Source organism: Trachemys scripta, chromosome 11 (assembly GCF_013100865.1).
Source record: "Trachemys scripta elegans isolate TJP31775 chromosome 11, CAS_Tse_1.0, whole genome shotgun sequence".
NCBI lineage: Eukaryota > Metazoa > Chordata > Testudines > Emydidae > Trachemys > Trachemys scripta.
This window is the reverse complement of record NC_048308.1, coordinates 56,240,904-56,268,179: the sequence shown is the minus strand read 5'-3', so window position 1 is coordinate 56,268,179 and position 27,276 is coordinate 56,240,904. Positions and strand designations below refer to the sequence as shown.

The following is a 27,276-nucleotide window of genomic DNA, read 5'->3' as shown; positions in this document are numbered from 1 at the left end:
CCCGCCCCTGCGTCCTCCTCTTGGGAACCCGACCTATGGCGTCTCCGAGCCAGGGCGCTTCTAGGTGGCGCGTGAGCGGCCCGGGCGGCTCCCCGCGCGCTGCCCGGCACTGCAGCGAGGCGGGCACGGGCCAGCCCTGCCCCGGGGGATCGCCTCAGGAAACGGTTCTGCATTGGCGGGCGGCTCCCGCCGGGCGGAAGAGGCGCAGCGCGGCCCCGCTGTGAGCGGGTCGGTTGATAGGGGCCCCCCCGCAATTACACAAGGCGCCGGGGGCCCTGCCCGTTGGGCGCTTGTTCCGGCCTTACAAAGGGGCCGGTGTGACGACACGTCCTGGGAGCGGGAGCGGGAGCTGTTTGTGTGGTGACGCCGGCGCGCCCCGGACGCAGCCCCGAGGACAGGGGAGGAGACGCGGCCCCACCATCCCCGGCTCAGCAGTGAGTCAGTGGCGCGGGGCGGGACGCTTCAGAGCCGTGGGCCCTGGCTCCCGCCCATGGCCTAGGCCCGCCTTACCCAGGGGCCGTGCGGACGCGGTGCGTGCCCGGCTCGCGCGCCCCTCCCCCTAGCCGAGGGCTCTCGGCGCCTCCGCTCAGGAGCTAGAAGGGGGAGGAGTCTGGGGGCGGGACACCTTCTTGGCCACGCCCCTGTATTGGTTGGTTGAGGGCGATACCTCCTGGGACGGGCGGAAGGGGCCAGCCAGAGGCGATGTTGATTTGCTGGCGGGAAGATCGATCTCGCGCAGCTGCGTTTCCTATTGGTGCAGCGCAGTCCCCGCCCCCTGTTGCCCCCCCTGGTTGGGCGGTAGATTCGCGTTGTGCGGCCCAGAGCCCGGAAGGATGCACCTCGTTCCGGCTCGTTCCGCTGCCACCCGCCTTGGAGCCTGCTGTGAGCCGCGGGGGCGGGGCGGGACTTGGGGGCGGGGCTCGAGGCAGCTGCAGCCTCCGCCTCCAGTTCCGCGGGCAGCTGGGGGCCGGGCTCCCCCTTTGCAAAGTCTCCGTGCACAGCCCCGGGCTGTAAGGCGGCTGTGGCGGGCGGGTGCACGTGGTGCTTTACTGTCCGGAAAGGGGGGTGCATAGCTGCGGTTTGCGTTGTGCTCTGAGGGGTGAGCAGTGCCTGGCCGCGTGCCTAGTTAACGCTTGTTGGCATTGCAGGTTGTCTGCTATGAGTCAGCTGGAGTTAAAGAGAAACCAGGTCCTGGAAGCCAGGTTTGTGGCAGATGAAGATGTTCTGAAGCACATTTCTGATAACGGAGGTACTAGTGGTTTAAGTGTAAACAGGCACCTTGTTTTGTAGATATTGAAATGTATCAAGGGTCAGGGTTGTCAAAATGATGGTAGCCTCTGGGTGCCCAACTTCATCTTGGAGGGGTCTGATTGCTCAGAAAGCAAGTGCTCAGCACTTCCTGATAACTAGGCCTCTTTAAGTATCTGGAAACTGAGGTACCTAAAATCACTAGTTGCTCCTTAAAATTTTGAATGTTAATAATTTGCATATTCCCAGCAGCGGTAATGTCGTGTGAGCATCTCCTTGTAAAAACGTGGCTTGGGGTATCTTTTTATGGTGGTGTGTGTGATCTCTTTAGACTTTATGGGACTCAAATCCTGATATGTGCAACTCTGCAGTGGCAGTTAACACTTCAGAATTGCACTGATGGCATCACTTATATGGATATTGAGAACTTGGTATGAAATTTAGAAGTAGCTATGAAACAAAAAACAGCCATGTTAATGTCTCAGTTCCAGATCCGTTCCAAATCAGTGTTTGGCAGTTGGGACAGGTGCTGTCTTGAGTTTCCATATGATTGTTAAAAGCCAGAGACCTTCACTGCAGCTTTGGTTACTTAAATTGTAAGCATTTGAGACGGGGTCTGTGGTTTTTATTCTATTTGTACAGCCCCTAGTAAAACTCTGAGGGGGCGTGAGAAAGGGGGTTGCTCCGAGGTACTACTACAATACCATTAATCAATAATTACATTAGCTTATCAGAAGTTACGGTTTTGTGGTTGTGATTCTAGGTGTTAAAGTTCGGAAGGACAGAGCTCAACTTGCGCTCAATGTAAAGAGATTTGTGAAGAAACTTGAGAACATTTCTGATGATGATGATGAGGCCCAGGAGATCATGGAAGAGCAGAACTATGTGGCTGTTTTGGGGGCATGTGCTGAAGGTATTTCTGGGGAAGATATAGCATGTGTCTAATTCAGAAAACTCCTGTAACATGTAAGTGGTGGGGTTGTTTGGCAAACAATTGTTTGGCTTCAGGGAGTGATGCCCAGTGACCACAAACTTTGGCAGTATGTGGTTGAGTTCTAATGGTTCTTGGACTGATTGTGGGCTTTTTTCCACTTCCATAACATAAACAGCCCTTTCAAGTCCAATGATAAAGTGTTAGTCTTGACGCCCATGGCTCAGGAATATGTCAGTGATTTTTATGTATCCATGACTAAGAAATCATTAAGAAAGGGATAGATAATAGAATATCATGTTGTCTCTGTATAAATCCATGGTATGCCCACGTCTTGAATACTGCGTGCAGATGGTGGTTGCCCCATCTAAAAAAGATATATTGAAATTGGAAAAGGTTCAGGAAAGGGCAACAAAAATGATTAGGGGTATGGAATGGCTTCCGTATGAGGAGAGATTAATAAGACTGGGACTTTTCAACTTAGAAAAGAGACAACTAAGCGGGGGATACGAAAGAGGTCTATAAAATCATGACTGGGGAGAAAGTAAATAAGGAAGTATTATTTACTCTTCAAAATACAAGAACTAGAGGGTCACCAAATGAAATTATAGGCAGCAGGTTTAAAACAAACAAAAGGAAGTATTTCTTCACACAGTTCCACAGGTTGACTGTGCGCTCCTTGCCAGAGGATGTTGTGAAGGCCAAGACTATAACAGGGTTCAAAAAAGAACTAGATAAATTCATGGAAGATAGTTCTATCAATGGCTATTAGCCAGGGTGGGCAGGGATGGTGTCCCTAGTCTCTGTTTGCCAGAAGCTGGGAAAGATGGATCACTTGATGATTACCTGTTCTGTTCATTCCCTTGGGGGCACCTGGCATTGGACACTCTTGGAAGACGGGCTAGATAGGCCTTCGGTCTCACCCAGTATGGCCATTCTTATGTGTTTTCTAACAGATTCCTTGAGAAATGGCCCCAGTGCAGGTGGTGGTAAAATTTACTCGTTCCAGACTCCAAAACGTTCTGGCAAGATGGCAGAGCTGGGTATGTTTTCCTTTTCGGTATTACCAGGTGGATAAACTCTTCCTGGAATCTTAGTCTGGCAGCCTCCATACATAATTTACTTGTATTTTAAAAGTACTATTTTTGGTGTCTTACGAATGGCTTTAGATCAAAAGTTTTGAGAAACAGAAGCTCGGGATTTGGACATATTGGTGACTGCTTCTTCTGTAATGGCAGCTCTCATGTTATAGTGGTCCCCTTTCTGTATGTGTTAATGCAGAGGTTCACATCCACTGTATTGTGTCACCAGTAATTCAGGCTTTAACCACTGGTGCTCTGGGTTTCCCTTACTGTAATGCTGAACCTTTGTTGTGTCTCCTGTTCCACTGTGCGTGCCATAATCCCACAGCAGAGTCTGAGCTGATCCATCCTTTAGTCTTGCAGGCGGAGTGTGAAGTTTGGAACATTTCGAGCTCTGTTGTGGGTTAGAACAAGCCAAGTGGAATGGGAGATTCTGGCTGGTAAAGCTGAAGTCTTAGTTGAGTGAACTGAGTGAAGTTTAGATTCTCAACACTGTTATTGCAATTCATAGCCTTTTGCATTCAAATCACCAGTTCAAATCCAACCCACACTGATAATTATCAGAAGGGAGTCAATAAAATGTGAGTTTAGTCCAGTTCCCAGTGGACTGATGATCTCAACACATAAGCCATTACCACAGAGTCCAGTTCAGCAGCCTCAGACAGAGGACCAAGTGTCATGACTAAAATATTCTCTCACCTCCACGGGTGGCCCCTCCATGAGGGTGACACGTAGGTCAGGCTAACTCTGTACCTGTCTTGTGGATCAGCAGAAGAGTGTAGTCTTGAAGAACCTTTCACGAGTACTAAATTTACTCACAAAGGTAGAGAAAGAAGGGAAATATCTGGTGCAGCTCCTTGAAAAGGTTGGGAAATGGGGTTAATATGTAAGAGATTACTTTGGACAAAGAACTCTGTGTGTCACTGTGACAAATCCACAGCTGTCCAGTGTGAGTTTTGTGCCTATCACGTTTTGAAACTATTCTCTTTTATTTAAAGCCTCTGAACTAGCCCAGACACCAGGGAGGAATGTAACGTTTGATTCCTCTGAGTATCCTGAGAAGCCAGCCTGCACCCCTCAAAGCAGCAAGAGTAAGTTCTGAGAAGCTTTGGTGAATTGGAGGAAAGTAGCTAGCAGGTGTATCCCAGCACAAATGGCAATTAAGCAGGTTGGCGTTCAGGGTCCAACTCCCAGCATACTTGATATTCCAGAGTTAGTGCCGCTTAGTCTGCCTGGTGCTCTAGTTCTCTTGTGGATCATGCTGTTTTATTGGGTTTTTTTCCCTACTGGCTTAGAGAAGAATGTGTTTGCATCTCCCTTCTGCTGCTGCAATGCACAGCAACGTTGAGTCAGCTGAGAAACTCCTCTGACTTGGCTGCATACGCTTCACTTGAGTATTCTTTAAATCAGGGCTAATGAGGACTGTGAAGGACTAGACTGGCAACCCCTGTACAGGTGCACTGGGGCATAGAATATGCAGGGAGTGCTGCCTAGGGAGCAGAGAGAATGGAGCATCAGTGCTAGACACCTAGTGGCACGTCTCGCAACAAAGAAGGCATGGCAAGCTGGCCTTTGGAATAAACAGGGCCCAGATCCTCACCCTTACCTACCTGTTGGCTTAGGAGTTTTAACCTGGATTAGTGTGTGAGCTTGAAGGGGAGGAGAGTGGTCCAGGAAGCAATCAGTCTGTTAACACATGGCCTATGCTATGTCATTGTTTGAGTGCTACGGGAGGAGGGAGAAGAAACATCCTTTGCTGCATTCCAACCCTAGCAGGAAGGCCCTGACTTGTGTTCTCCAATGATGTCTGGAGCTGGTTGGTGCAGCCCCAGAGCAGGAGAGGGACAGGGACAGACCAGCCTGGAGATGTGCTTGTTTAGCACCTCCCCATGATAGCTCTCCAGTTCAATGGGTGCATTATACCACAGCCAGCCCTGCTCCTCCTCCTCCATGCCTCACAGCCAGCCCTGCTCCTCCTCCTCCATGCCTCACAGCCAGCCCTGCTCCTCCTCCTCCATGCCTCACAGCCAGCCCTGCTCCTCCTCTCCATGCCTCACAGCCAGCCCTGCTTCCCTCCTCCCTAGGGGTCCTGGGAGGCAGTTACTTGCTCCAAGCTGCAATGGCTGGAGTGCAAGAACTGGACACCCCTACCGCAGGGTTGGCTCAGGCTCCCCCTCCTGTCCCACACCACAGCTCCTTGCTGGACTAGACATGGAGAATAGCCTCGCTTGCTGTCCCCATCCTTCCCCACTCCCCCTAAACCCTTACCCCCTTCCTGCTCACTCGAGGTTTCCTGTCAGTCCCCAGTACCCATGGACCCTGGCTAAAGCCACCAGTGGTGGTAGCACCACCGCCCCTTTCGTGGGGCGTATTCCCCCCTCTGGGGCAGCTGCGGGTTGCTGCCCCTTGCGCCCATGAGGGTGACTGGCCAGAAAGTTAACATGCAGGGACACTATCTCTGAGACACTGAGAGCGGATGCCTGCATTTCTTACTTGGGGAAACATGAGCATCTTGTGCCCATGTTTGTAGGAGCTGGCAGTGCTGGAAATATATGGTACTTTCATTGTTTCGTTTGCTTTACAGAGTACTCTGCTTCGAACAAACCCCAGCTGAAGGTGAGTGACTGCTTTTTGCTTGATCTTATTTTAAAACACAAACCATCTGATTGTCATGGGGGTTGGGGCTTGAAGAGCCTCTCCCCACCCGGCACCTCCCTAGATTTTTCACAATGCAGATGTCTCCATTTTGAAGCAGGCAGGGAAGGGTTTAAATGAACACTGGAACCGCCGCAAATGAGGATCTTGGATTTATGGGCTTTAGAGTGAACGCGCAGATCAGTAGGTTTGACAGACTAATTAGCATGAGTGAGAGATGGTTCCCTTGCCTCACGCAACTGGACATGTTTGACATTCCTTTAATATGCAGTTAAATGCTTAGCTTTCCAGCAGCTTGTAAAACTTGCTGGAGGAAATTGTATAAATTTTAGGACTGGAGAATGTCAGTGCTCCAGAAATGCTGCAAACAGTGGTGACTCATTAGCATTTGGTCACTTTAGTGTCCACTAGTAATAATGGAACTGTAATGCTGGGGAAAGAGTGATGAGACTGAAGTCCTCCTCGGGTACAGTACGAAACAGGCAAACTTCATGCAGCAGCAATGCCAGCTTTCCTCTACGCTGCCCCACCTACTTGTTTTAACTCTGAACTAGATGGACAGCCTAGAGGTAAGAGGGTAGTTTAGTCTCCGTAATTCAGTTAGGCCTTGGCAAGTCTGCTGAGGTTGCATCAGGGCAGGACTGCCCCTGGGGGAGTTCATGAAGTGAATGCTGGGAAATAGATAGGGACCAGACTCCAGTGAATGATTGCTTATATAGCACCGTGCTGTAGGTGTGTGCAGTACATTTCTACCCCGATATAACGCTGTCCTCAGGAGCCAAAAAACCTTACCGCGTTATAGGTGAAACCGTGTTATATCGAACTTGCTTTGATCCACCAGAGTGCGCAGTCCCGCCCCCTCTCCCTCCCGGAGCGCTGCTTTACCACATTATATCCGAATTCATGTTATTTCAGGTCGCGTTATATCGGGGTAGAGGTGTACTTTGAAGCATATTTAAAGTGCTGTTCTAATTTGAAAAGTGAGTCTAAAAGATGGCATCATGGTTCCACATGTGATCTACACAGTTCTAATTATTGCAAACTCAACCTGGAGTCTGAGTTCGGCTGTGCTCTTTCTGGGTTACTTATCGGTGATAAAGAATCTGCAATTGGAACTTGGTTTACAGTTTTTGCAGCAGAACCCAGCTCCCTCTTGCAGATCTGTATTGGCTTTGCTTGCTAACAGGAATACAAAGCAAAAAACAAAACAAAACCCCAGACTTATTGCACAAAGTAAATTGATGCAACTGAACATGCACAGATGATTGGACTGACATTTGTACATAGTCACTTTAAGAATAAACCTGCACTTCAAATGTGCTAACAAGGTCCAAAGCTACAAAAAAAGGTCTTGAAACTTTCCAGGGCCTTGCCTTTAAACCTTCCAGGGCCTTTATATCTTAGCAAAATTGTCCTTAGGAGTCCTTTGTCTGATGTCCTGATAATATATTGTGTTTAACTTGATGAAAAGGCTCTGCTGTGGCTTTGCACCTCGTGTGTTCTAAAATTAAACTCTCTTGGACATAAGAGGTAATCATACCTCCTTCCCCCACAAAACAGAAACGATCTGTTTAACAGGGTTAAGCGAACAGCGACTGAACACAACTGCTCAGTGCTCCTCAGACACATTACATTGCTGCTGGGCTTCTCAACCCTGCCAGCCTGTTCTGGGTGCTCTGCTATGCTTTGCTAGTCGCTCGCTTATTGGAACTCCCAAGTGACTTTGGTGAGTAGAATATGTGACCTAGCGCATCATGGCTGACAGAAGTGTTACCATTGTCATCACTTCCATGTGGCTCCTTCAGGGGTAAAGGGTTCTGAATTTTCCACATCCTGGTTGTGATTTCCCCATTCCCCCAGGGCTCGGCGTGGTCACCTGACACAAGGAATTCCCTCTCCCAACCACATCTTTCTTCCTTCTGCATTCTCAGGTCCCTGACAGCTGAAAGAGAGAGCTCAGAAATGAAACCCTGGGCCCCTGCCTGGCAAAGTGCTGCTACTGATAGGGCACGTGTGACTTTACTAACATACTTGTACTCTTGCAGAGTAAAAAGAATGAATTTGTGTCCACAACACCTTACAGACTCAGGAAGAGATTGACAGGTAAGGAGCACTATTTGCAGTAAGCTCCAGCTTACAGGAGTACAGTAGCATTGATAAGTAAAAGCTTAGGGTGGATCTTAGTGTTTCTGTTACTTACAATCTGCTGTCTGAGTTCCATCTAAAGAACTAGATACATTCATGGAGGATAGGTCCATCAATAGCTATTAGCCAGGATGGGCAGGAATGGTGTCCCTAGCCTCTATTTGCCAGAAGCTGGGAATGAGCAATGGGATGGATCACTTGATAATTACCTGTTCTGTTCATTCCCTCTGGGGCACCTGGCACTGGCCACTGTCGAAAGACAGGATACTGGGCTAGATGGACCTTTGGTCTGACCTGGTAGGACCATTCTTATGTTTTTATCTCCTCATGGGTGCTTCAAGGACATTGCTGTCTGCATAGAGAATTCAAGTGACTCCCAAGTCAAAATAGCATAATAGCCATCTTTACTGAGCCAGTGTTTGGGATACATAGTTCCTTCACTGCAAGATACTGTTTCTGAGGTGTTGGGGTGTGAGTGGCAGCACCTAATCTCTTACTTCAGTGACTTTGTCTTAGCAGGTAAAACATGTGAATAATCCCATGTATGCGGATGCTTTACTAAATGTGAGGAATTCGGTTCTTCTCTAATCTCTGTCTGCTGTAGGCTGGGAGTTTGTTTCCGTCAGCCTTAATCACTTGAACTGACTTAAGAAGCTGTTAAGCTTTTCAGAGGGGCTGGGATTTTAATACTCTATATCTATAGTAGATGATTTCAAATCATTGGCTGGCTTCAAGTGTGCAGGATCAGTGTGGGAGAGATTTGCATGCATGTTCTTACACGTTTTAACACGTGTATATGTGACAGTAAATTGAAGTAGGTTGGGGGTTCTCAAACAGAACCCAGCTTATGTTTGGAGGGCTGGCAGGTGGAATAACTCTTCTTACTAGTATAGACTGATGTAGAGTCTTCAAGAGAAACATGGAATCCCACAATGTCATTTTTAGAGCTACACTTAGAGGCTTGTGCCAATTTGCAGAGCCTTACTAAATAATTGGAAAAGAGAGCAGTATGCATATTTTCAGGTCTACGTAGAATGGATTTTTTTTTGAGTAGCATGATGGCTATGAAACCAGATTAGGACTTGGATGCTTGGAAGAGGATAGACAATGTGTAAGAGGAGACCTAGGCTGCAGGAAATGTGTAATAAGGGTTCTCTGTAAAAAGATATTACCAGCTCTCAAATGCTTTCCCCTTAGCTCCAAGCTTGCGTTCAGACAGCGAGAGTGACTATTCTGCTTCATGCTCTGAGGAGGAGGAAGAGGACAAGGACCACAAAGAAACCTGTGATGTCATATTGGGCCAAAAGACCCCAAGTAAAACTAGAGCAGCTCCTCCTTCCAAAAAAACACCAGCTAAGAAACTGAAGGAGGAAATGACGGTGAGTGTGGAGGAAATACAGCCCTGATAGGAGAGATTCAGAGATGCTTGGTGACAGCGATTGTTGGAGGGGCTGGATTCACCACCCTGCTAGTGCGCTCTACATACCTAGAGCATGTTAATGTAGCCCCGCAGGGTCCACATAGGGCAGTTTGAACACCACATGCTGCTGGGTGAATCCAGCATCCCAGACCGCACCTAACAATTGCCGTGGCTTGTCTCCTGTCAGACCCTCATGGCGGGGGTGAAGTGGCAGGAGGAGGAGAACAGGAACGTGATGGAGGAGGATTATTCTGAGAAGGAGTTCCAGACCTAACATTGGCCAAGGAATTAAGGGCTGTAGATGGTATATGAGGGCAGCTTTCCTACGCTCTGTCTCCCTGTTTGGGGGTAGGGTTTCAGCCCCTCCCCCTTGCCAACAGATGGGTGGGGGGGAGAGAGAGAGGTCAAAGTAGCCTCCCTAATTCCTCTCAAATCTTTTTCATAACATTCCTAAAAGTCTGAGAATGAGGTTGGCATCTCTGCTTTGTTTTCTCCTCAACCCCATCCCCTCTGAACTGAGGAGCGGGTGTGGCTGTAAAATGGCATCCTAACACAGCAATTTGAGCCTTGGGGGGGGGGGGGGGGGGGGGGCGGTGGAGAGAGCGAGCCCCCAGAACCTGCCTGAGACTGACCTTGCACTCTGCCTTTTCAGAGCAACCTGGTAGAAGAATACTTTGAGGCACACAGTAGTTCCAAAGTTCTAACCTCCGATCGAACCCTTCAGAAGCTGCAGAAAAGAAAGCTGGATCAGGTAAAGTTTGTAGCGGATGAAACCGCCTTCAGAATGGAAGGTCTTGTCTGTGGTGGATCCCCCCCCCCCCCCGAAATTCCCCCCTGTTGCTACCACCAGTTCAGCTGTACTAGTGATATCAGTGGCAGGAGCCCTAGTGAAGACAGTGTGCCAACAGTCCAGTGGTGTTTGAACTATTATGCATTGTACAGCTGCTCTGAGTAGGGTCAAGTGACCTAGTGGTTAAACTATCGCCTTCTCTGCTCTAGTGCTCCCACCATTGGAGCTGAGAAAGTGGTAGCAACAGTGGGGTGGGAAGAGGGAAGTATGTAGTAGGTGCTGGCTAATAGGTCGGTTGAATGTTGCAATCGCTAGAATTCAGAATGCAGGGGAGATTGAAAGGGATGATACGAATGGAGGGCAGCGATGAAGTCTGCTACCAATCTGGGCAGCAATGAAGTCTGCCTTTTGTGAACAAATTTGTTAAAAGTAAAAACCCATCTATTCCCCCAGATGAGCTGAGGGGAGTATTAATGGTGTGGGGGAAGATTTCAACTCTGGGTTTGCGGTTCAAATCCCACGCAGGTTGGGGGCAGCCCGAAGCGTTACTATCTGACAGCTATTCGGTGGCCTCTGTATATGTGTGAAAAGGAGTGTTGTCCCAATCTGGTTCCCAGTAGACATCTAACTCTGGTGGCTTTTTAAAAAAAAAAACTTAAATGGACCACTTGTTGACACTCCCCGTGGAGAGGCCATGGATTGAACGTAACACAGAAAGCAAATGATCCCCTTGTCCCTAGAGGTGGCCCCTCTGGAGCAGGGACTCGGAGAAATATGTACTGTTGGTGCCTGCTGTCTGTTCGGTGAATACATAAGATTTTTGTGTCTGGGGTTATCGGTCTAACTCCATGTTACCAAAACACATGCATTCAGATTACCTACTGACTGCTGCCTGGATTCTGCATAATGCATTACCCAGGGAAAACTCTGGTGGATTCCAGGTGGTTAAATTGGACACTCCTGTGTATTAGGAAATCCAGACGTGCAGTTTTAAATCGTCTGCTGATATCAAAGGGACTAATGGGCAGCTTGATGCTCTGAAAGCTTTGTGTTTATCCAAAATAGCACAGTTGCCTTCTGTTTTCTCTCCAGAGTAAACACTCTTCTGCCACATGGGGGTGGGAAGTGAATGCATTAATTGGAGAATTTGAAGCCTGCATAGGTGTCATGCTACAGTAGTTCCAATTCCGTTGCCAACATTATAAGTAGCGCTGCTAGCTTACATCTCAGGACTCTGGCATGTCTTTTAAAAGCCTGAACTAGCCCTCCAGATTCGTAATACATTTCTCATAGCACTTTCTCTGGTGAGACTAGTTTTGATCTGCAGGTGAATTCTTTCCTGTTTGTTTTCTAATATTCTGGAGTCTTCTCTTTAAACCTAATATCTCATGGCCTTTAACCCTTTAGTGACTGAATCAACTGAACTAACGCAAACCACATTGACAGGCACTCTGGTCTTGCCCAGTGCTAATGGGATTGTCTCTGGTTCGGTGCATCCATTATTGGCAGAGCATGCTTAGTGGAGAAAATCCAGCTGCTGGTGCAGAAGAAGCTGGGAATGTGCCATTGTCTCAGTAGCAGCATGCCCACGTGCTGCAAGGTGAAGCAGAATGGGGTGTGACCAAGACACAGGACTGAGCATCAGCCTTGATCCTGTTCTTGGATCGGCCACAGGTTTCTGTGTAAAAGTGGGCAAGTCATTTGATTTCCTCATCAGCAAACTTGGGCTAATTGTTCCCACTGGAGTATTGCAGTTTAATTAATTAATTATTTAATACAGGTAAAGCACTTGGATCTTTGAATGGAAGGTGCTGTAGAAGTGCAGTGTTTATAAGGGTTCAGTCACAAACTCCAGGCACACATTTAGACACCTGTTTAGTCATTGTCTTCAACCCTAAACCCTGTATGACTGTCCTATTCTCCCTTTCTAAACACAGCAAACGCTGCTTGTCCTCCTGAACAAGGCTCCCTCTGCCTTCACTGCTGAACTGAAGGAACTAAACCAACAGCATGAATCCTTGTTTTCCAAATGGATGCTGCAGTTACAGTAAGTATCTATGGATTCCTCTAAGAAGATACAGTGAACATTAGTCTCCAGCATACCATCAGGAAAGCCTCTGCTAATTTAAATCATTGTCCCACAGATGGGCAATGGAATGATTCACTGACTGAATTAGGGCTGAGGTTGCAGGATAAGCAGGTGTAATTTCTTAGGGCGCAGTCTGGGTAATGCATCTCTTGTGAGACAAGTTGTGCAAAATTTACTCTTTATGAGCTGAACAGCCAGGGTTTTTAGAGGTGTAAAGTGTCCCCAGTTGATGGGAGCTCTAAGTGCTCATTAGTATGTTTTATAAACAGTCAAGTAGATGAGGAAAGGGGGAAAGACAGTTTAGAGCATACAAGTCTGTTAGCAAATCGCCAGTATCACTTACCATAGAATCTGGTTTTCTTCAGTGGTGTAATAGTGAGCTTTCTTAGCGTGAGGGATCTAATAGTAGATGCGAGAAGAAAAGTGCCGAGTCTGTTGAGGTCTGTAGGAGCTCGAATTCTGTGTCAATTTGTGAGAGAGAGAGAGTGGGGTTCAGGGCACACTTCCATTATACACCTCTACCTGGATATAACACGAATTTGATATAACGCAGTAAAGCAGCGCTCCAGCGGATCAAAGCAAGTTCAATATAATGCGGTTTCACCTATAACACGGTAAGATTTTTTGGCTCCCCAGGACAGCATTATATTGGGGTAGAGGTGTATTTAATACTGGGTGTTGCTTATAGAGCTATAAGATTCCATGGTGCTTTACAGAAGACAAGGTCCCTGCCTCTAGGGGATTCGATTCTAACTGGGACAAAGGATACAGAGGCTAGTAGCTCAGAGGAGGGCAGGTGCAGATGTATGGGAGGACATCAGTGCTAGAAGGCTTTGCGAAAAATGTGCTGCAAGGAGGAAATTGCGGTGTCATGGTTCATGGGACAGTCCCGGGCATATGGGATAGTGTGAGAAAGATGGCAGGCTGGTGAGGCAGAGGAAGCAGGTGGGGGGGTGGGAGATGCTATGTGTGGGGAGGTTTACAATAAATATTCTCGTTAGGCCAAATCCAGAGAGGTGTCGTGCTTGCACTGAAGTTAATGGGAGTTGTTTGCGCACAGCACCTTGGGATCTGGCCCACTCTTGCCTCTTTCGTGGACACATCATTCTTCTTTTGAGCCTTAGATGCTGTGCCTCTCCTCAGAAGAGGTCAGTGATCTGCAGTGTCCTAAAGCATCCTTGTATCTGCCTGTCTTTCACTACATTGGATAGTTAAAGGTTAAACCACAGTACTAGGATAGCATGCCTTGATTTTGAAATCATGACCTTTGACCTGACTAGAAAAGACACATCAGAAGCAACTGGTAGGCTTCCATTTGCTGTCTCATAACTGCTGTGATTCATGGGAAAAGCTGAATGTACTGTCCCTGAATAGCTTGGTGGAGGGGCCTATGCAGTGGCTTTGTGAGCAATTTCTGTTAGTCTGCACTGTTTCAGAGGACCTGATAGTCTTCAGTCAAGTGTCCCTTTTGTGTGAGGACCGCAAATTCCCAAGTCTTGAGCATGCTGATACTCACTCCTGTTAGTTACATGGAACCACCATACCCGCTCATCTCAAACCCCCTACAAACGGAGGGACTGGCTGGCTGCAAGCTGAAGTAGCCTGGACTTGATTGACTCTTCAGAATTGTAAGATTGTAGGAGGAGAGGGAATCAGATTGTTTCATGTAATGAAAACAGAGATGTGAGATTCTAAAAGGACCTGTCAGTTTGATTCCTTTAATCTGCTCTCTTCGCTGCAGCCTGGGGTTCAGTATTGTGCTTTATGGACTGGGCTCAAAGAGAGATCTGTTGGAGAAGTTTCGTACCTCTCTGCTCCGGGATTCTGTTCACCTGGTTGTCAATGGCTTCTTCCCCAGCATCACTGTGAGATCAGTAAGTGTGACAGAGCTTGTGAGGTTTTTAACTTGCTGCTTGTTATCTGCAACCACTAAAATCTTCCAATACAAAACGTTTAGTGTAGACCACAGGAAGCTTTCCCAGTCTCTAAACACCGACTCCTCAATGAATAGCATTCCCCATTCTCCCTTCTCCTTGAGTTTAAAGAAACTTTGGCCACGCTGGGGATAGTTACCTGAACTAGCGCAAACTCCCTAGTATAGATGAGGTATCCCATACTCCATACTCCAATACAACTTACCTGTGCTTGAAATTGGAGAAAATATGACTTACCTTGACTACCCTAGGGGTTTGCACCATGTGCAGCTATGCTGGCAACTGGCCACAGATAGCTGGAATTGGTGAAGATCCCTGGTGTTAGCTAAGGCCCAACTCTTAGATTTGGTGTTAAGCCCATAGTTCTCAGAAGTCCCTCAGGATGATAGTGATCTTGCACTTTTCTGTTACAGATTCTGAACTCCATAACAGAGGAGGTGCTGGATCATGTGGGGACTTTCCGCAGCCCTATGGATCAGTTAGACTTGATCATGAAAAGATTTAAAGAAGGTAAAGAGGCTGAGCAGATGCCCTAAAGCTTAGACTCTCTCTGATCTTGGAAAAGCTTGTGCAAGTCTGGTGTCTTCCTTGAAATCACATCTACTTCCCACTTGCTCAATTGCAATCTTTGTGTTGACTCTTGACGTTCTGTTTCCCGTCTTGTGATTTTGTGGCCTTCATGGAAAATATACATAGTTCTCTGAATAGATGCATAAGTGCACCACGGTGTTGGCTTCTTGGTTGTGAAATGTGTGAAGGTGTCTTGAAATTGAGTACCTGGAAATACAGCATTCCCTTTCCTCAGTTTCAGCATATTAGCTTAGACACCTTGCCAAGGCAAGGTGAGAAAATGAGCATTCTGACAATGAGCATGAGAGCCTCATGTCTGCTCTACCGAGTGCTTAGTCTCTTCACTTGGTTCATTGGAGGAGTTTGTGCCATATTTCTCCTCAGCTGTAAGTTCATTGATAGAACAGAATAAGGGTAAAACCTAAGCTTTTTGTATGGGGGTGGGTGGGAGAAGGAGATTCTGACTGGTTGCCTGAGGGCCTGAACAATACCCATTGAAGCCAAGAGGTGAAAATTTCAAGAGCCTAAGAGAGCCCAGATGCCCAAATATCACTGACATTTAATGGGAGTAGGGGGCTGAACTTCCTTAGGCTCCTTTGAAAACCCTGGCCTAAGAGGCTTGCCATAGACTTCAGTGGACATTGGATTGAGCTTTGACGGTACAAAGTCTAATGGACTGAAAGGGACTGGCAATGTATCTTAATGTATGCAGGCCCCTCTGTGGCTGGCTGTTTTGATCAAACAAAGTAGGAAGTGGGAGTTCAGGTTCCAAAAGCAATGTTAAATGGGTCATGTCATATATACAGAGTGCTTGCCGAGTTCCATATGTAACAGTATAGCTGTATGCTGTGTATGTGTATAGTCCCGGTGGCTAAATTTTGTGTCTACTTCTGTGCATATGTGATGTTGCCATTGGAGCCTTGACTCTTGTATCTTTTTTGTTTTTTTTTCCTCAAATGTTCATCCTTCATGTGTCTTCGTGCTTTCCTACAGAGAGTGGGTAGGGGAAAGGTTGGCTGGCTGGAGGCAGGCCCCCAATTGTAGCTGTTCTTATGCAGCATGACAGGTGCTAAACTCTAGCTGTCTCCCTGTAGAAAACCCAGGGCTATGGGCAGTTGAGTAGCTACTTGGTTTCTGCACAAAACAGAATATATAATTGGCTAATGGTTTGTCTGGGAGTTTACTGGGCTTGCCAAGCAGCTGTTTGTTTGGCAGCTTTAGCAGCAACAGGCCAAGTTTGAAGTTTTAAAGATCGCCCGTTTACATTCTGTGTGTCAATAAGTCTCAGAGTACATCTGTGCAGCAGCTGGGAGATGCAATTCCCAGTTTGGGTAGATATACAGGCCCTAGCTTTGCTCAAGCTAGCACCTAAAAATAGTTTCTGTGGCAGCCAGGGCTAGCCCCTGGAGTACATACCTAGGAGCTTGGGCATGATTGTACTTGCCTGCTCAGGCTAGCTGCCCACCACTGCCACACTGCTCTGCTCAGGTTAGCATGTGTACCGCTACCCTGTTTCCCCGAAAATAAGACATCCTCCGAAAATAAGGCCTACTTACAGTTTTGCCTCTCGTTGTAATATAAGGCATCCCCCCGATAATAAGACCTCCCCGATAATAAGGCATCCACCGATAATAAGGCATTTTTCATTTCTGAAAAATAAGACCTAGCGCATCTTTGGGAGCAAAAATTAATATAAGACACTGTCTTATTTTCGGGGAAACAGGGTACCTGCACTGGGAATTACATCTCTGAGCTGCTGTGTAGACATACCCATACGGAGCTCTTTAAAGGCATGTTGAGAGAGATTTCTGTTCAAGTCAGTGGGCTTTGGATCAGATCCTCTGAGAGTGGACGGGTTTTATTTGGTCTCTCACTTGCATAATTCAAAAGTAGTAGAACAGATCTGTACTTAAACCCCGCTCCTAAAATAAATTCATATTGTCTAGAACAGTGGTTTTCAAACTTTTTTTTTTTTTTTCTGGTGACCCAGTTGAAGAAAATTGTTGATGCCCGTGACCCAGTGTCGTTGGGGATGAGGGGTTTGGGAGGGGCTCTGGGCTGGGGCAGAGGGTTGGGGTGCAGGGGTGAGGGCTGTGGGGTGGGGCTGGAAATGAGGGGTTCAGGGTGTGGGAGGGGGCTCTGGGCTGGGGCAGGGGGTTGGGGTGCGAGAGGGGGTCAGGGCTCTGGGATGAGTGTGCAGGCTCTGGGGTGGGGCTGGGGATGAGGGGTTTGAGGTGCAGGAAGGGGCTCTGAGTTTGGGGGGGGCTCAGGGCTGGGGCAGGGGATTGGGGCGCAGGCTTACCTCGGGCGGCTCCCAGTCAACAGCACAGTGGGGATGCTAAGGCAGGCTTCCTGCCTGTCCTGGCACTGCGGACCGTGCCGCTCCCTGGAAGCGGCCAGCAGCAGATCCAGCTCTGCCCCCCGCCCCCCAGCTTCCTTTGGTTGGTTCCTGGACAATGAGAGTGTGGAGCCAGTGCTTGGGGCAGGGGCAGCATGCGGAGCCCTGTGGCACCCCCACCCCCAGGAGCTACACCTGCTGCTGGCCCCTTCTGGGGCATAGCGCGGTGTCAGAACAGATAGCACTAGCCGGGCAGCACCACTGATGGGACTTTTAACGGCCCGGTTGGTGGTGCTGACCAATGCTGCCGCGACCTAGAGCCTTCCGTTCCACGAACCAGTACTGGGTCACAACCCGCCGTTTGAAAACCACTGGTGTAGAGGCTCAGAACTAAAGGCATAGAAAGCTTCAGCCCCAAAGAGAAACTTCTGGACAAGTTATGAGCAAGTGAAAGGGGGTTATGAAAGGAAAGCTGCAGTGGTGGTGAGAGCTACGGAAAGAGCTTGTAGAAAATATTTCAGATGCCCTGAAATACAGGCTGATTGGCATCCGCAGGGCCTAGTAACCTGAAAGGCAAAGTCCTCTGACACTGGAGTGCTGGACGGACATGCATAGGGGATTTGACAGGACTGGCTTGCACTCAAACCACAGTGAGAACATGGAATCTCTTCACTCTTAGTGTAGCTCCTTAGAGTGACTGTTCCCTTGCTGTTTTTTCCCCCCTTTGTAGATTCTTCCTTGGAGCTCTATCTCCTCATCCATAACCTGGACAGCAAGATGTTGAGAGGAGACAAAAGCCAGCAAATTCTTGCACAGTTAGCATCCCTGCCCAACATCCACCTCATCGCCTCCATTGATCACATCAATGCTCCACTCAGTGAGTCCCAGGGCCTTGGTTTCCGTTACTGTGCTTCCAGAAGAACCAACCTTCTGGGATTGTTAAATGCACTGTGTATATTGCTTGCATTGTCTTATCTCTGCTCCGTGGGTGCATAATGTACAGGTAGCTTTCTATTAGCACCTGGAGACCATGGTCAGGATGGGAGCCCCATTGCCCATGGGGCTGTACAAACACACAACTATAGCTGCCAATCACTGTCAGATTAGCTATAGAGTATTGATGCTTCACTGAACCACTGGTTCAAACACCACGTTGTTCAGACTGGCGCTATCCTGTAGTTTCTAACTGAAAGTGGAATGGAAAAGGGGATGTGTGCAGTGTGCGTGTAAATTCTTTGGTGCAGGGAACATGTTTCACTCTGAGTGTAAATGGCTGGGTAAATAATATTGCTCTATGTAAGTGAGGATTCGCTAAGGCAGTGGTTCTCAACCAGGGTTATGTCACAGGGGTACACAGAAGTCTTCCAGGGAATATGTCAGCTTGTCTAGATCAGGGGTCATGGGATGGATTTAGAGGGGTCGCAAGTGCAATTAGGGGGTAGTAAGCAGGGTAATTGCCTGGGACCCCAGGGGCCCCCGTGAAGCTAAGTTACATGCTTCAGCCCCACACAGCAGGACTTGGGCTTCAGGGGTACAGTAGTCTGGAAAGGTTGGGAACCACTGCTCTAAGGTTGTGCTGCTGCACTAAGCATTAGACCTTAAGATGGTTTATATTGTATGACTGGGAGAAGCTAAATCTGCAACCGTCTCTCCTTTCTTCCCTTTTGTGTGTGTGTGTGTATGTGTCTAGTGTGGGATCAGGCAAAACAAAGCCTCTATAACTGGCTCTGGTATGAAACAACCACTTTTAGTCCCTACCTGGAAGAAACCTCCTATGAGAACTCGCTCTTAGTGCAGCAATCTGGGTCTCTGGCTCTGAGCTCCCTAACGCATGTCTTGCACAGCCTCACCCCCAATGCAAGGTAAGATCCTATCATGTTATCGTTCTAGCAGCTAGAAGCCCCAGTTAAGATTGTGCTAGGTGCTGTGTGTACATGTAGTAAGAGAGAGTCTCAGTCCCAAAGATCTTACGTTCTATATAGATAAAAGAGACAAAAAGGGTGAGAGAGACAGGGCTGCCATCCCCAATTTCCATATGGGTAGAGCCCTGTGTGGATAAAAATTTATATCCATGGATATAAACCGGTATCCGCAGAACCTCAGGGCTCTCGCAGGAACCACAGCAGCGAAAGGAGCAGGACGTGGGCACTGCTCCCAGGAGCCAGTGCCCCACGCCGACAGTTCCTCTACCGTGGCTGTACCGCCCCCGGCCGTGCCCACTGGGTGGGCACCAGGCTTACAGGCAGCTGTGCCTGGTTGTGCTCTTGTGTGCAAGTGGCGTGCACACCCCCGAACGGGAGAGACAGCTGCGTGGAGGGGGCAGGGGTGGGGGCAGGGCTGCGAATGGTACAGCGGCGCTGGAGGAACTCCCGGTGCCGGGTGCTGGCTCCTGGGAGCGACGACCCCACGTTCTGCTCCTTTCACTGTTGTGGTTCTGCAGATACTGATTTATATTCACGGATATAAATTTGTATCGCGCAGGGCTCTACATATGGGGAACTGAGACATGGAGTGATTAAGTGACTTGCCTGGTGTCATTAAGAAGTCAATGGTGGAGCTTGAATTGAACCCTGATCTCCTGAGTCCCAGTCCAGTTCCTTAACCACACGCCATCCTTCAACTCGCTTCTTTTCTCATAATTGGAAAGCAAGGTTCCCATTGGCTGTCTCTCAGCAGCATGGATCTCGGTCTAGCTGGAGGAAATTTAGAATGCAAAATATTGGGGTGCCAGCAGAGTCTGGCTACACAACGACTTGGATTTCGTGTTCTGCTAAGTGCCCCTCTTCAGACTGCTTAGTGAGTCGTTGATGGGTGAAGAGTTGGGAGAAGCTCCACCTTCTCTCTCAGCACTTCTTTGCGTCAGTGAAATGTGCCCTATAGTGAAGGAGCAAGGTGACAGCTCTTAAAGCGAGATTATTGCCCCGCCCATTCAGTATTGCAGAATGTTCCTGTGGCAGCTGTTACTTTTCTACGTAAGCAACTGCAACTTTAGGAACATGCATATCTGCAGCTGCTTTCTATGCCGTTTAGCAGCTGGAGACAATGTGTAGAGTCCTCACCAAGAGACCAGCAAGTTCACCATGGACCATTAATAGTCCATGGACCATAGTATGGGAGCCACTGATGTACAGCACTAGAGAAAATAGATAGCTAGTATGCTGGGGTGGATTACTAGACCTTTCATTCTAACAACCAAGAATCTTGCCATACAAATCAAAAATGGAGGATCTGGCTTGCTATACTGGTGCTTCTATCCCCACACAGACACAACTCAATCTCAATTTCTATAGCACTTCCTGCTGCATTTGCACATAGAGTGTGTGGCTACAGACACAGACAGACTGTTTCTAACAATACCGGACAGCTTGCTTTTGTCCATGGAGAAGCCTGTGTGTGTCTTGGCAGCCATCCCTTGGATGGGGTATGGCAACATCTAAAACTGTCCACCTTAAATCCAGCTCAGACTCCTTTAAAATACAAATTCAAAGTTTTAATCTGAAAACCTGCAGGGAAAAAGAGACTGACTAAATGACTTCAGTGTTAGCATCTTATTTGACTAAGAAAGTCGAGCTTGTTATTTCTGTAACTCACAGTGAATATTGCTCACTGCATGAAAGGGGCAGGTTCCACGACCAGCATATTGGTTGGCTTTGCAAGGCAGTGTATGAACTACAGAATTGCTTTGCATTGCAGTACGATCTGCCATTTTTGATTTCTTGCTTGTAGTGGGCAACAATAAAATAATTAGTTGACTACATGGGTGTACTCCTGAGTCCTCTCTCTTGGGCTCTATGGCAAGGGTGGGCAAACTTTTTGGCCCAAGGGCCACATCTGGGTGGGGAAATTACGTGCAGGGCCATGAATATAGGGCTGGGGCAGGGGGTTGGGGCGTGGGAGGGGGTGTGGTGTACAGGAAGGGGCTCAGGGCAAGGGTGCAGGGAGGGTGCTCTGTAGGGCGTTGGGGGCTCAGGGCAGGGGGTTGGGGTGCAGGAGGGGTGTGGCGGGGGTTGGGGTGCAGAGAGGGGTGCAGAGTATGGGAGGGGGCTCAGGGCAGGGGGTTGGGGTGCAGGGTGCAGGAGGTGTTGGGAGTGTGGGCTCCAGTCTGGTGCTGTTTACCTTGCCATTCCCGGCCAATGGGAGTTGCAGGGGGCAGTGTCTGCAGGTGAGGACAGCGCATGGAGCCCTCTGCCCCACCCCCTATCCCGGGGCCGCAGGGATATGGTGCCGGCCACTTCCGGGAGCGGTGCAGGGCCCAGGTTGGCAGGGAGCCTGCCTTAGCCCCGTGGTGCCACAGGTGTGCCCACGGGCTGTAGTTTGCCCACCCCTGCTCTATGCAATGATAACTTAATTTGGACTTTATCTGTAGAACAATCAGCTTTCTGACACTTTTCAAGTTGATTGTTTAACTTGGGTTCCAAGTGATCAGTAGCCCTTACATGATGGAGGAATGGGACCAATTTAAATGAATGGCTCTCGGAAAGCAAGTCTTTTCCTCCATCTGCTGTGTACGCACAAGACTCTGTTCTTCAAGAAAAATTGTTTAACATTTCTGTAATGGCCTTTTTATTTTTTTTCCCCACAGAGGGATTTTCAGACTGCTGGCCCAGTATCATCTGGAGAACAAGGATAACCCATCTTACCCAGGTACCCGGTGTTTGATGTAGGAATGCACGTGGCATTTCCTCTCTCCTCTGATGTGGCACCATTGACATTCAGTCAAGGTGGAAGCTGGGTTCTCCCATTTTAGCATGTGTTGCCATAGCAGATTTACAGAAACTGCTGGCTCTTGAATGTGAGTTTAGCACAGAGCATCTGTACTAGTGCTGTGCATTGGGCTACGTGTTCTGGTGTGTGACGTGAAATCAGATGAGTGGCTGAGTTCAGAGGATCTCTTCTTACTGTCACCCAGTCTGATAGTGAAATCCTTCATGTGGGGCTAAGTTACAAAACCAAGGAAGAAGTTGACTGTCACATGCTATCCATTGATTAGGAGAGACAAGGAGTCAAGACCTCTTGGGTTCTGCTACCACTTCTGCCACTGACTAGCTGCGTGACCTTAGTCAGTGCCACTTAATCTATGTCCTGGCTTGTCCTCCTACGATACCTACAGGTTAATGTCTGTAGTGCTCTGCAATTTGCAAATAAATGGCATAGTATTAATCTAGGAAGATAAAGATACAATAATATAGGAGCTGTGCAGTGAAAGAGAATCCCACACTGGGCTGTGCACTTGAGTGCTCTGAAAGTTTGACTTTACCAAATTGGATGTCCCAGTAATGCTGTTTTATAGTGAGCAAGCAGTGCAAGCTATCCTTCAGAATTGCAGGAGAGGAAGAAACTCTGCCCTCTACCAGAGCACATGAATCTGCTTTGGATGCTGGCTGTCTTGATTTATTTAACTCCTCTCCATACCCAGGACTATCTTTCCAAGACTTCTACCAGCGGTGTCGGGAGGCCTTTCTTGTGAACAGTGACCTGACTCTTCGGGCTCAGCTGACAGAATTCAGGGACCACAAGCTCATCCGGACCAAGCGGGTGAGCTAGGCAACTGTTATCTTGACTGTGGCTACAGCTGGTGGCCTTACTTTTTATTTCACTACTTGCAGCTGTTGAGTTTACCTGAGATGAGCTGTACCTATGTCCAAAGTACATTGTTTGAAGCACTGAAAGAGACTGCAGAAAAGGGCAACATGGCTTAGTTACTTAACAACACAGAGCTCCTCTGGGTATTCAGTGGCACCCTGATTACCTGAAGATCTCGAGGAGCAATCTGAAGCATTTGGGTAACTAGAATAGACTATTTAGCAAGCTTTGTAGTCTGTACTTGGAGTCCCCGGAATGGAGACTGCTAGCCAGCTCCAGCAACGAGGCTGCATTCCCAGGTCTCCCAAACCCAGAACACTGTGTAGAGGATCTTCTAGCTGCAAACGGGCTCAGCAACAGGGAGCAAGAACAGTGCTCTGGCCTTGAGGGACTTGGATCAGAGGAATGAATAGAGGCACGTTACACCCTTGAGAACATAAAAGAACTTTGATTAACCACAGTTGTACTGTAATGTCTGCCTGCATTATAGCTGATAAATGTCTGAAGAACTCCTGTTGCCACTTTTCACTTTTAGACCATGTCCCTCTTTTGCAAGAAATATACTCTTATGTCCTGAGGCAATAAGTCATTTAAGTGAAGTGGATAGGGACTGCTCCCACTCTCTCGTGTAATATGCAAGGGTAACTGAGTCAGCTGCCTTCTAAAGCTCTGGGGTTTGTCTCCCAAACCAGATATGAGCTGATTATTTCAGTGTGCTTTTTCGCTTGTTGCCATGCTAAGGAAATATTCCTGGATTAATATTGTAGTTAGTACCACTGAACAGTGACCTAGCTGGGCACCATAAGGCCATGTTGGTGTGTCGAATCTGCTGTTTGTAACGGTGTTGTCTAGTGGCTCATGTTGCATTTTGCATCAGTGCGATTTCTTTGCCACAGTCCTGTGTTGACAGTGTGTGTCCGTTTTCAGGGAACGGATGGAGTGGAGTATTTATTAATTCCTGTAGACAACGGGACCTTGACTGATTTCTTAGAAAAAGAGGATGAAGACATGTGAATCCTCTCAAATCCCAAACCATCTACACCAACTGCTATCAAGGGATGCTGGAGAGGGGTCTGAACTCGGATCGCTCTCCCTTCGACCATGGGCTACTGGACCACTTAATGAAATGTGACACTTTCCAAGTCTGGTGTTCTAATTACTTGAGTAGTTCTGGGTAGAGTTTCATATGCAAGACATATCTTACTCTTGAGTTTAGATTTGTATTCTTTTAGTCTTCCAGCTCACGTGATGCCTTTTTCATATCTATGCAGCCACTTTTACAGACTAGGAAAACTAACTCTTCAGTAAGATTGTGCCTTCTGCTCATTACCTCTCTGCAGAGGAAGGTTTGGCTGGAGCAGTTCACTTGAGGAATGCAATGACTCCATGCTCAGAGCTTTATTTTGTACTAGAGTAGTAATTTTTCACAGCTCAGTGCTTTCCAGTACTCCCCACATTGGTCAAGCCGATGGGCTCCTAGTGTGTGAAGTTGCTGAGATTTTAGAATGCCAAGTGATCTACATTGAGTAGTCAAGTCAGGTGGAGTGGAATAAAAGTGGAACATAAAAAACAAGGGGTTGGAATGTTGTGGGTAACTTATTAAACCTTCCCTCTTTGCTGAAATGTTGACAGTAGAATAGAGGAGCTTTCCCAAAATCCGAATCTTTTTACAAGGGGGAATCTGTATTGAAAATTGTGACTGGGAAGGGCTCTAAAGTGACCTGTAATGGGAGGGAAGGAAAAACAATGTGACTTTTTCCTGCTTTATGGTATGTACAGAAGGCTATAAAGTATTTTTTTAAAATCAGGGATGTCCAAGTTGGCTTTCCTGGAGAACTTCTGGAGGTCCTGAATAGAAGATAAGTTCAACAAAGATCACTTTTCTCCATGGTATTTTTTAGGTATTTGCACTACATTAAAATTTATTTTTTTATGTTCCAACAGTCCGCATAAGAATAACGTCCAGTGTTGTTTCACCTGCATGATTTATCTGTTCTAGTCTACCAGTTCTCCAGTATCTATAGTGCCTTCTAGGAAAACCAGAGACTCTATCTGAATTTCTAATGTAGAAGAAAAAATGTGGTTAATATGGGAGTGTAAGGGTACTTTGGCACCTTCTCCATATATCAGAAAGAAAGAGGCACAGATGTAATTTTTTTTCCTTTGCAGGTCACGTTTAGGCTCTGCAGTTCTATCACCTACATAAAACGATCTGCCAGTCAGACTTCAGGGACACTTGAACTTATTGCCTAATCTTGTGGCAATCCATCTTATAAATGACTGTTTTGAATGACAGATTGTTAAATAAACTTTTATTCATGTTCTCTAGTTCTCTCACAGATCTCCTGGTGTATAGATGACAGAAACACCATTTTCATTATTGCCTACACTATAGCAGATGACACAATGCATGGCTGCCTTAAGAAGTGGATTTAAAATCACACTTCATCCATATGTTCTCAGGACCTTATGTTTCTGAAAATCCAAAGGGAAGTCTACCCCCTTTTACTACTAATACTTAACATTTACAAACATCACAATGGGGAACTGAGGCAGAGATTGTGACTTACCTGAGGTCTCCAAAGGAGTATCAGCTGGGGCTAGACCTCAGAACTCCTGGTAGTGACTCCCATCTAAGCAGGGGAGGGAGGGACTTCTTTTTAGTGCCCATCACATACTCAGTCCTGTGCTTAGACCACTTGATGCTCAGGTTACTGTAGAACTGAAAACTGAACTGAATTCTATTTTGGAGGGACATAATTCAGTGCTGTACACAACCCCCACCCCTTATTATTAAAGATAGAGGTGGAACTATGTGCTTTCAGTGTAGTTAAGTATCAGCTGTTTTTTGCTAGATTTGAAACTCACTCGGACTAAGCACTGTGGTGCTGTAATACCCCTAACCTTTCAATTGATTCAGATTTTTTTATGTCAATGAATCAGGTGTCAGGAGTGAGGCAACCTTTTCAGACCAGCTGCATGGCTTCCTGGGATGATGTGCATTTCTGCTAACAGACAGGTGTGGGTCTGTGAGAGAGAATCTGTTCTTGCCTCATGTAGGCTCAGGTAAATTATCCCTGCAGTATGTCTAAATTTGAGCCTCTCAAAACAATTAAATGACTGCCTAAGCTGTGCATTAATTTCCTGTCACTTAATGGCTGCCCGTTTAGTACCTACTGCAATACAGAATTAATTTCTAGGTTTTTTGGGATCAGTTCTGCACCCATTGACTTCGAATGAAGGACCCACTCCTACTTTAATAGTCTTAATTCCCCTTCCTGCTTTGTGGGGTCCAGGGGCTCTGCATTTTTATTTAATTTTAAATGAAGCTTCTTAAACATTTTAAAAACCTTGTTTACTTTAGATACCAACAATAGTTTAGTTCTATATTATAGACTTATAGAAAGAGACCATCTAAAAACATTAAAATGTATGACTGGCACGTGAAACCTTAAATTAGAGTGAATAAATGAAGACTCAGGTACAGCACTTCTGAAAGGTTGCCGACCCCTGGTCTATATGACACAGCCGAGCCTGCTGCAATACTGCATAATGCAATAATTGTTCCATTTACCTAAAGAAAGTTCAGGAAAAAATAAGCCTCAGAAAACATTTTACTAATGATGAAATGAGTGCTTTGGTTAGAGGGCAGAGACTCTTTAACCACCTGCTTCCACTTCTCTAAGTGAAGATTCCTGGCTAAATCCCTCACATGACTTGAGCAGACATGGTAAGTCTATGTATTCAGACTGCTCACAGGCACACTACAGTGGCCTAATACCAAGAATGGACTTCTAACCAATGTGGGCTGGCAGGGCCTAGTGAACTGGATTGTGCAAGGTCTAGGCTCGAGGAAATTAACATTAAAGGGAATTGTACGTAAACTGGGTCAGTGAAGTTTCTTCAGAGCCTCAAACAAAGGCGATGCATATGACAATATTCAAACTATGTATGAGGAAGGTCCCGATTGGATCTGTAAAGCCACTGGCCATGGTAGGGATGCTGTATTACAAGTGGAGCACCTGCAGCTAGTGTTGTGAAAGCAGGCACATTGCACAGGGAAAGTTTAGTCTCTGGGATTTCCACTGAAAATGCAGTAGGCACCTTTGCTGCCTTGTGAAGAGGGTCATGATCCCCAATCACCCCTCCCTGCCTAGTTTGCAGAGTCTAGTGGCCATCTGTTTGCTACACTAAGCACTAGTCTCTATTTTCTGAGGACATTAAAATCATTCTGGCTTAACAGGATCTGCAGCTGTGTTTGAATTCCAACTCCACTGCTCAGAGTCACATTTCACTATTCCCATGTGTGAGAGTTCTTGGGTAGGTGGCTTTTAGAAGGGTGAAAATAAGTGACCCGTATTTACCAGAACTGTTTCCAGCTTCAGGGAAGTGGAATGAGCCTAAGTCTCAGCTTCCTGCCATAGAAAGAAAGAATAGCAGGAGAGGCTCAGTGCTGGCTGGAGGCATTCACTCTTCATCTTCCCTGCTGTC

At 47.2% G+C, this 27,276-nt stretch overlaps 1 protein-coding gene across 4 annotated transcripts; it reads left to right on the top strand.

Annotated features, from left to right (window-relative positions):
* The first annotated feature begins 329 nt into the window (after window positions 1-329).
* On the top strand, window positions 330-25,113 carry ORC2 (origin recognition complex subunit 2). 4 transcript variants are annotated; one of them, XM_034785975.1, is made up of 17 exons: window positions 330-434; window positions 1,149-1,249; window positions 2,012-2,161; window positions 3,136-3,222; window positions 4,260-4,352; window positions 5,846-5,877; window positions 7,962-8,019; window positions 9,259-9,440; window positions 10,134-10,232; window positions 12,209-12,318; window positions 14,102-14,234; window positions 14,708-14,804; window positions 17,933-18,079; window positions 18,893-19,064; window positions 21,785-21,846; window positions 22,619-22,737; window positions 23,713-25,113. In XM_034785975.1, exons 2-17 carry the CDS (start codon window positions 1,159-1,161, stop codon window positions 23,797-23,799), a joined length of 1,719 nt encoding a protein of 572 aa, XP_034641866.1. In that variant the 5' UTR covers window positions 330-434; window positions 1,149-1,158; the 3' UTR covers window positions 23,800-25,113. The 4 variants fall into 4 exon arrangements, with proteins under 4 accessions (XP_034641866.1, XP_034641865.1, XP_034641867.1 ...); XM_034785974.1 differs by lacking the exon at window positions 330-434 and adding an exon at window positions 792-882; XM_034785976.1 differs by lacking the exon at window positions 330-434 and having other exon boundaries at window positions 1,069-1,202.
* Window positions 25,114-27,276: the final 2,163 nt, after the last annotated feature.

Coding starts and splice junctions, on each gene's coding strand:
- ORC2 (XM_034785975.1), top strand. CDS start 1,159: ATGAGTCAGCTGGAGTTAAAGAGAAACCAGGTCCTGGAAGCCAGGTTT. Junction 3,223..4,259: donor TGGCAAGATGGCAGAGCTGG/GTATGTTTTCCT, acceptor TTTTATTTAAAG/CCTCTGAACTAGCCCAGACA. Junction 9,441..10,133: donor AACTGAAGGAGGAAATGACG/GTGAGTGTGGAG, acceptor CTGCCTTTTCAG/AGCAACCTGGTAGAAGAATA.